The sequence below is a fragment of the Actinia tenebrosa genome, unplaced genomic scaffold, assembly GCF_029948245.1.
Source record: "Actinia tenebrosa isolate PJP-AT-01 unplaced genomic scaffold, QUT_ActTen_1.0 PGA_scaffold2__45_contigs__length_23673736, whole genome shotgun sequence".
NCBI classification, from domain to species: Eukaryota; Metazoa; Cnidaria; class Anthozoa; order Actiniaria; family Actiniidae; genus Actinia; species Actinia tenebrosa.
In genome coordinates, this window is record NW_028292579.1 from 12,623,042 (window position 1) to 12,632,944 (window position 9,903).

General features: G+C 36.9%; 1 protein-coding gene and 1 pseudogene across 1 annotated transcript; one reads left to right on the top strand and one right to left on the bottom strand.

Annotated features, from left to right (window-relative positions):
• Positions 1 to 3,451: 3,451 nt before the first annotated feature.
• LOC116302528 (uncharacterized) lies at positions 3,452 to 8,546 on the bottom strand. Its single transcript, XM_031711850.2, has 3 exons — positions 8,211 to 8,546; positions 6,174 to 6,502; positions 3,452 to 3,740 (listed from the first exon to the last, which is right to left on the bottom strand). The coding sequence occupies exons 1-3, from the start codon at positions 8,272 to 8,274 to the stop codon at positions 3,570 to 3,572; spliced, it is 564 nt and encodes a 187-aa protein (XP_031567710.1). The 5' UTR covers positions 8,275 to 8,546; the 3' UTR covers positions 3,452 to 3,569.
• On the top strand, positions 4,136 to 5,758 carry LOC148909274 (uncharacterized; annotated as a pseudogene).
• Positions 8,547 to 9,903: the final 1,357 nt, after the last annotated feature.

Genomic DNA, 9,903 nt, shown 5'->3' on the forward strand with positions numbered 1-9,903 from the left:
ATAAACTACAAAGAAATGTATGGCTGTGTGACAAGTCTTGCCTGTGGCAGCCTACTGTAGAAATGCCTTCCTCGACGAAGTGGAAAAAGTACCCAGGGGGTCTTTATGGCATTTCTGAAGAGCCTTTGGCGGGCCTATGACACAGCCTAGTGTAGAAATGCCTTCCTCGACGAAATGGAAAAAGTACCCAGGGGGTCTTTATGGCATTTCTGAAGAGCCTTTGGCGGGTCTATGACACAGCCTAGTGTAGAAATGCCTTCCTCGACGAAGTGGAAAAAGTACCCAGGGGGTCTTTATGGCATTTCTGAAGAGCCTTTGGCGGGCCTATGACACAGTCTAGTGTAGAAATGCCTTCCTCGACGAAATGGAAAAAGTACCCAGGGGGTCGTTATGGCATTTCTGAAGAGCCTTCGCGGGCCTTGATAGTTTGAGTCTATTACGCACGTAACGGTTATAAATCAATGTTACGGTTACCAAAGTGAGTGATTGGATGTGTGGGGGCGTATCACGTATTCTCTGCTTGAACAATCCAAGGTTTGTAGCAAAATAGAGTTATTAAAAACCCTCCTGCAATATTGTTTATTGGGTTTGTAATTGAAATTTTAATTTGGCGATTCTCATATAGTCTGGTTCCGATTCGACGTTTTAAAGCGTGGACCTAATGCCAGCATGAAGTGAATAGTTGAATGGTGAAATGGTACTTATTTGGACTGTTGCCTCTTTATATATATAATGATTAAGTTGCAAAGTTTTATACTTCAACAACGACTTCAAACTGGGCATTTGGATGCATTTTCTTAACCATTACAGTGCGACTTCTCCAACCAAAGCCACCTCGACAAATTTCCCACTAATTAGCCAATCAAAAGTAAGAATCTGAACAATAGAATTGCTACATGTCGGACAAATATCCATGGGTTTATACGTCTGAGAAGACTGCCGGCACCTTTGTTGTCGAATATAAACGTGCTGTCGCATAGCGACATAGTGATAAGATCTAACAGTGTCAGCTTGATGATAAAAAAAGTTTTTCCATTGTCTACAATAGTTTATTAAAACAACTTTTATCAGTACTCTTTAAATATAGTGTAAGATACGTGTTCGGAGAAAATTACTTCTGTTTCTTCCTTAGTTTCAGTTTTATAATTTTTTTTGTACAGAGCTTGATTTTCGCTATTTTTCTTCCAAAATTGTACAAACGCATGTCTTTCCGGAGTGACTATCTCAAAAACAAGCTCGGGACACCCCATTTTTCTTTGCATTTTAAAAATTAGCATTAAATTTCAGGTTAAAAAAGTTTCAATTTTCTGTTTATTATTTGAGTTTTCTTTCTTTTGTACTTTACTATTGTACTGAAATTACATTTCTAAGCTTACAGCTTTCTTTGTTCAAACCTTTAAACCCGACCGTTAACTTGCAAATATATGCGTGCACTATGAATGCTTTTCTGTTAAACTCCCTCCTCCAAAACAAAACAAAAACTCTTTTCAATATTTTCTTTATAACATAGTTTCTCTTTTTCTATCTCGTATGCCCCTTCAATTTCGTATTATTATAGAATTATTAATATACATATACATATACACTTCTTTCAATAAAGTTAGTCACCTGAAAAGCTACAAAGCTGAGACCGACAAGGATTATGGGTAGATACATTTTACATGTTTCAACCGCTTGATAACTGTTGATGGACTTGAGATCTTCTACCAGTTACAGTCTCACCTCTGAGCATCTTCAACTGCTGCAGTTTGTGTCAAAAGCTTTACTTGTTGAATATAAAATAGTTCCCATGATTCTCAGCGGTCACAGCTTTCTAGGTTTTTGGTGACTAACTTTATTGAAATAAGTATATACACACACTGTGTATAGTTAATCATATTATGAAATGTAAAACCACTGGCCTGCCTCAATTAGTTTTTACTATGGCAGGCCAGTGGTGTATAATATTTGTAATGTACATTTTTTTATTTTAATAAACTTGAACTTGAACTTGTTATTTTTGGATACGATTGACGTCACATTATAAAGCACTATTGATCTACTGTTTTACTTTGCAATGGCCGCTTATCGCGACACCAGATAAGGAAAGATATAAACATTTCATTTTGGGATGTTTTCAATATAATTTTAATTATACAAGACTGCGTTTCATTAGCCGATTATTCATCTATATTTATATATATGTGACTTTTGAAACTGATAAAATGAAAACGAGAATAAAAATTTTAATAACAATAATAATATTTAAAAAAATTCGTAAGGCATGCTGGTTGTGGCATGACGACGCCTCCATTCATTTGAAAGGCCTAATAGGCCATTTCACGGATCCCGTTACTCAACCTCAGCCTCGTCAGCGTGTAATTATTCTTTAGAATTTAACTAAAGTCCGCAGTAATGATAGGAATTTACGCATCAACGAACATTTGAAACACTAAAAAATTTCACAGGTTGTAGGCAATTTCTAAAGAATATATTACACGCTGACGAGGATGAGGTTGAGCCGCGGGATCTGTGAAATGGTCTATTTGTAGAGCCCCCCCCCCCCCCCCCCTCCTGGCTCCCTCCTTGCCCTATAATTACAAACACATTTTCAATAATTTCTAGTTCGTTCATGTTGTTCTATAGCTGTTGTTGGCGTCAAACAGTTTTGCTTTCAGCCCATGGCAGATCTAGGGAGAGAGGGGGGGGGGGGGAATGCAGGGGTAGCGCACCCCCTCCCCTAGATGAGTTTATATCTACTGTGCTCTATTAAATGATCCTCAGAACTAAGAAATGTGAGAATTATTTTGCCAATTCTCCATCAGCTCCATTGGCTCCCCGTTAAGAAACGCATTGTTTTCGAAGTATTATTGCTTACCTACATTAATGCTCTCTATGGGTTGGCCCCACAGTACTTGATAAAACTGCTTCATGGCCACAAACCAACGCGGAGGCTAAGATCAGTATCAAAGTTTACACTTCAAGTACCGAGTTCAAGGACTTAGTTTAAGGACTAACACTGCGGCGAGCGCGACTTTTTAGATTATGCACCTAAGCAGTGGAATGCTCTTCCAGAGAATATAAAGCTAGCACCATGTGTGAATTCTTTTAAAAAGCAGTTAAAGACATTTTTATTTCCAAATGATGTTACTTTTTAGTATAATGTTAATAGATATATCAGTCAATATTTTTGTTGTATTTTTGTATATATATTGTTCACCAGTATTAGTATTAGATATACCAATCAATTTTTGTGTTCTCGTTTTTTTCAACCAATATTTAATATTATTTCATAGTATTCTTTATATAAGGCTTTATATTGTAAAGCGCATTGATATATTTTTGGAATGCGCTTAATAAGAATTTTATTATTATCATTACCATTATTAATAAAGCAACCTGTAGTGTTTGTGTATAATTCGAAGCTTTTATTTTCTTCGCAGTAAGGGAGCGCTCGACGTGGGAGAAGTGATTGTTCAATTGGTCTTTATTACGAATGCAAAACTGAGACACTTTTATCTTCCCCTGACTTACTTGACCTGTTTTAGTTTATATACATTTATTTCGCGTTTCGATTAGTTGCATTGTTTTCAGTTATATGAAGACGAGTGTTCGGTTCTTTCAGTTATTCGAGAACTCAATGGATGTTTGACATTGACATGGCGCCATGAAGGGCAGTCACCAAGAGGCATGTCACTTGTGTTTTCACTTGAGACATCTACCCGATGTTGGGACTTATACTTGGAAAAACAACCGCAAACCTAGAAACAGATCAAATGAAATTAAACATGACATAGGTGAATGGAACGAGACAAATATTGTCGACCACTACTGTCGTGAAGTCGGGGAGACTATGGTTAGAGTTTCCACGGGATCTTTATTGACGCTCACAAGTACTAGTAGTTACAAGACTGTTTCACGACTAACAATCTACATCTCTCTTTCTTTACTCTCTCTCTCTCTAACTATCTGAAACTAACCTATATTTATAGAAGAAATTAGCATAATTGTAGAATTACTTACAAAAACTGGTTTGAGTCTGGTTTCCAGTGAAAGTACTGAGTTGCAGGAATAAATTAGAATATTGGCCTTATTGACCTAAGAACCTTAATCTTAAAAAGAGTCTTTAGAAAAGGATTAACTGAATAAAGCGTCGATGACGGTCGCTTGTGTTTCTAAGTCAAAACATACTATTTTAAGTAAACCAAAGTTTATACCAACAGTAAGGGAATAATTCTTAACTAAAAATTTATGAGTAAACAACTATAATGAAGGACGCCAAAATTATACGTGTCCTTAGGAAGTCTTTTCTGCGCAAGTCTTACTAAACTGGTTTTGTGAACAGCTGAAGTCAAAAGGTCGAAGTCCAGATTATTGAGTAAATAAGAAGAACCTTTCATTATCCGGTGTATAGAATTCAATTAGTGAACTTTGTTAGGAAGGTGTTTTACAAGGTCAACAAACCTAAATCTTTTGTTCCAATAGTTACTTCGTCCTTAAGGCTAAATTGTTACCATAGAAACCTAAGTGAAATCTTAAATTTCTTGTACAGTACAAATCAGATGTTTTTCTGGCCTTCTTACACTACCATTACCGACTACGCAGTTCTGTACCACAAACACCCAAACTTTACGGACTTCCCAAACTTCGTAAACCGCAGACACCCATACCGTTATACCCATACCGACTAAAGACATCATTTGTCACACTTTGCCTCACATCGACTTACTTTCAGTACAACAGTAAACTCTACAAATATTTACACGGCACAGATATTGGCCTTCCGGTATCTGTCGTTGTAGCAGAAATTGTTATGCAAAGTATAGAGCAGCATGCCCTTGCTACCTATGGACAAGACCTGCTTTTTTGGTTCGGCTATGTTGACGACACCATAACTGCATTACATACTCAAGACGCTTTTCATAATCACCTCAACAAACAAAACACACACATACAGTTCACCAGAGAGATCGCAAAAAACCGTGTTATAACCGTTTCTAGGCTATTTGGTTGGACACAACAACAATCATTTACACGCTATTGTTTACCGCAAACCCACACACGGACAGGCTACTCGACCAGACATCTTACAACCGGACATCACACAAAGCCACTACGATCAAGAACTTACTAGACGAGCATAACTTGTTTGTGAATCACCTGACAAACTTCACGACAGAACAAATATCTGCAACTTGTGTTCGATAAGAATAATTATGATGCTGATTTCGTTATACAAAATACCATCAGCAACAAACCATTCACTGACAAAACCAACGATGAACCTACCAATACTTCCTACCATATATACCTGACATCAAAGGGACTTCTGAGGCTATAGCACGAATTCTACAACCCTACATCATAAGTGCCGCTCACAAACCTATCATGACTTCACGACGTTTATTGACTAACATCAAAGACAAAGACGAAACGCTTAACAGACAAGAGCTATTTACAAAATAGCTTGCACTGACTGCGACTCCACTTACGTCGGACAGACTGGTAGGACCTTAAACAACAGACTTACTGAACACAAACGCGCCACTAATAAACAGGAACCTAACAATCACATCGCTGAACATCACAAGAATACTGGACAAGACATTTACTGGGTCTCTGCTATATGTAAATACATATAGCATGAACTACCATCAACGCCTTATTCTTGAAAGCTGCATATGCATGGTATACAAACTTAGAACAAAAACCGCTTAACCGAATTCAACAATTACCGGCACCTTACATTTATAGCGTTCGTTTCAGAAACGCAGTTTAGGTTAGGATTATTTCCTAGCTCATTATTAATTCTTGCAGAGATATGGATAATTCATTATGGTAATTTACTGTAATAATCCAAAATTATGCGGAGGGCTTGGGTGGATGGGCATAATCAAGGAGAGGTTGATGGCTTTCACAAAATCGTAAACACAGTGGCAGATCCAGGCAGCGGCGGTTTCGTGGGTTAAATGGAGCTCCCCCTTTTTTAAGATCTTGTGAAGCCAATCCTGTTGTTTACGCTCAGTAGAATGAAATTGGATTCAATTTGCGAAGCCAGTCTGACCAGCTTTTTCTGTGTGGCGGCAATTTGGAAACCCTACTTTTTGAAATCCTGGATCCGCCATGCACTGAAACCCTTTCCTCTTTATTCCAAATGTCCTAATATCTAGTAAATTATCTTAGTTATTCCCTACCAGGATTCCAATGGAGATGAGTGCAAGTGATCCAACTCCTCCACCAATGCCCCAATAAAGTGCTGTCTTTGAATTTGCCGTTGTGCCTTCGTCGTTCCCGATGCCCGTCGTGTTCTTTGTATCAATGCTTATCGAGGGAGATACTGATATCATCATTAACAAAGATGACGTAATTGTTGTCATTTGGCTATGGTCGTTACTTGTAGTTTTCGTTGGGTTAATGACGAATGAGGTTTTACCTGATGCTGGATGTTGAGTAATGTTGTAGGGTATGTTCGGCGATGGTGTTATGAGTAATGGTGTACTACTGTTAGCTCCATCTACGAAAACTGAAACAATTTCCAAAATAAAAAGAATTGTATATCACTCAATGTTACATGAAGCTACATAAAAGGCGGCTATAAAAATACGATATAACAACACCCTTATAAGTCGATTAGAGCGAGAGTAGAACTACATATAGACACAAAGTTTCGCAGCTTGAGTAAGGATATGCGTGGCAATATTGCTTTTGCCCTAATAATCTTTATTGTTCTCCTTCCCCCAGAAATTATAGGATTACCGGTAGCCTTCAGCACGATTGATATCATTAGGATCATCTTTTGCTCACGAATCTCATTTAGGTTCCGCCACAAATCTTTGCAGGTAGACTTTGTGCCCAGTCTTCTTTTGCGGAACCGTCTGGCCGATTGTCTGCTCAGCAAGATCATGTTCGCGCTGAAGAATCGAGCACGCAACTAAAGACTAGCTTATCTTTGACTTAGCTTCCACAATTCAAAATTAAAAAAACCAATGATTCTCTGATTTTACTAAGCTCAAAATTAAAATCAAAAAATGTCCGAGCTACGAATTAGCTGAAATCTATTCACAATGTTCCTAAGCAATTAAAAAAACATTCTGTCATATCTAGTTATACTGCAAGTAGCAAATTAGCAGGAAACAGCGATGACTATGATTATTTTTGGTATTTGTGGTCAAATTTTTTAACTGTAATAATGTTTACCTACATCAAACTAATCCACAGTTATAATCAAACATTTTGTTTTGAAGGATGTCAAACTTTTGGGTTATCTAGAACAAGTAAAATATTTATTCTGAGTCTGGTGTTTATAAGTCGTCGCTGTCGACAAATAAATGACATGCTGTGGCGGGTTTTGGCTAAGAACGTTTAACAACACTAAGTATAGCATTTCTTTATCATATTTTTAACTGCCAGCCTTACTTATGATCCGTGCTTTCCTTCCAAGGTGTTCGTGACCTTATTCATGACACGAACGAAAATCTTGGAAAGGAAGTCGAAAATATCTCATTTCATTCACGAGTTACAAATTTTTTCTGAAGTATGTCAAACAGCTATTAAATATGCTCTTTATAAGGCTACGAGTTATTAATTTCATATTAGAGAGTTTTAGATTGACTTTTTTTTCTCCCCGCAAACGGCAAACGTGACCACGTTTTCATAGTTTTCCTTTATTTTACCTTACCTTTTACAAACCGTCTCACCAAACGCAAATACTCTTTTGTTTTTCTACTACTTGGACTTTTTTTGCGAATCTTTTTCAGTAATTTAAAAGAATTTTTTACTGGCCAACTGACGTAAATCTAAAACTCTCTATTGAGCCAAACGGAACGGTCTAAGTTTTGGGGTAACTATCTAAACAAACATTTTGAAATTTCTCATCGTACCAGAACTAGTAACATTTATGCATCGTAAGCACCTTAATGCACTGAATGCGTTAAGGCATCATACATAATTCTTATATATATTGCAATCACTTGTAAAACGTTTACATCTGTTACAAACAGCTTTGGAGGCTTAGCTTCTTGTTATAGAAAACAACAACAACAACAACAAAAAACTGGTAGAATGAATATACATATTTCACTACCTCGGCAGATATATCATGTGCTCAAGATGTCAGCAGTCTTCGTTATATCTCATTCAACTAAACTAATCAAAAGTGGAACTGGGATGATTGAAGACATAGATTGCTCACCGTTCGTGTTGGCGAATAAATTACTGACTGTACTGCTTACCTAAGTCAGTCTTGCAATATAGGAAGAGTAAAATAAGCACTGCAAGCACCATAGTCGTCCTCATTATTATGAAGTCTATGCGGCTTTGTTTAGAACATGATGTTGTTTCGTGTCCGCAAAAGACCCTCTTACGTGTTGATCTGACCTGTTATGATTTCAAGGCCTAAACAGACTCAAACTATAGTTAACTGAGATTTGATTACATGAAACATCATGTCCGAGCTTACATCAGGTCACTATTTTCTACAGCAGAAGTCCATGTATGTTGTTGGTGCACTTCAGATGAATAACCCAAAATATTGGCGCTATGTCTCCAGCAAATCGGAACTAAATATCGCTGAATTAAGCCTTAAAAAGCCTGGATATCGTCACGCGTCCAGTCGAAAAGGTTACGGTGCACGAAAAATCATGTTTGAAATACGTCACGTGATTTCGTTTAGTATTAGTTTTGTGTACTAAAATGTTAGTGGGAAAAAGAAGAAAGAAGCAAACCCTTCTCTTTAGGTTAAAATCGTGTTTTAATAAAAAATTTAAGGTTTCAACTAACTTATAACTTAGAATATATGTATCAGTCTGTATGCCACCGTTAGGCCGCAGTAGTCAGTAGTACTGAGCTGGAGTGATGCAAGCATTTTTTGAATTTAATTGATATTCAGTCTTGTGAAAAAGAGAACTTCTTAATAATTTTTCATCTTCAGTTGTAGCGGGCTTTTAAATATATCTCATTAATTAAACTATCTTGTTTAGTCTAGTTCACTATGTGGTCTGCACTTCAACCACTTGTGAACAAGCTCTTGTTGGTCGCCATGTTTGTTAAAAGATAACGACGTCTCTCTCTAGCACGACAAGAAGGGTCAGTTAATCAGTTCTAATTTTAAGCCATTTTGTTTTGACCCTCGTAGGGATATCACGGCCTTAAAAGATTAACAAATAAAAACCCAGTGTGTTTACGCGAGGTGCTAATTATACTACAAGAAACGACCAAACTCAAAGAGGAATGAAATTATGGGTTAAAAAAAAATCTTCACAGTCGAGTTTAATAATTACTAGTAGTTCAGTCGGGGCTGTTGTCTTGACCAATTACAATAAAATAAATAGCGTGCTTACGTTAATTTAAAGGTTAAATGTTCAATAAGACTTGTCATGTGGGTATCAACTGATTAGTCTGACACGGCTGTTTCAAATCGGAATCTTAATCCGCTGACCAAAAGTATGGCTGACGCTATTCTTGCGTAAAACTATATATCATATTACGAGAAGCGTAGTTTCGAAATTCGACTTCTTCCAAACAAGAAAAGATCGCTGATCGTGAAGAAATTATTTACTTTATTCGTGGATGATATCAAATGTATGGTATTTGTGTCTAAATGATCCAGAAAATAAAGGAATGACAAGGTCTATAAATATTGTCTGGGAAAGCGAAGACCTCATTTGTCATTATGTATAAATGAGTTATTTGCGTCAGACTCATATTAATGTATTCTCTCAAGCTTTATTTGTAGACTACGAAATATTTCTTATAGAAATTAAATGAAACGCTTTCTGAAATAAAAAAGCGTTGCGCCCAAAAGTAAAGATATTTATTCATCTTTGCCGAGGGCGCAGCGATGGAGGGCGAGCGTCTCCATTCCACAACTGTTGACAAAAAATGAATGAAAATCGTTCACTTTCTTTTGTAAGGGAAAAATAGTTA

What these genes read in the sequence shown, in the direction of transcription:
- LOC116302528 (XM_031711850.2), bottom strand. Translation starts at nt 8,274, where the DNA reads ATGAGGACGACTATGGTGCTTGCAGTGCTTATTTTACTCTTCCTATAT. An exon ending in ATATTGCAAGACTGACTTAG is followed by an intron (nt 6,503 to 8,210) that starts GTAAGCAGTACA and finishes AAATTGTTTCAG; the next exon opens with TTTTCGTAGATGGAGCTAAC. An exon ending in TCATCTCCATTGGAATCCTG is followed by an intron (nt 3,741 to 6,173) that starts GTAGGGAATAAC and finishes ATCTGTTTCTAG; the next exon opens with GTTTGCGGTTGTTTTTCCAA.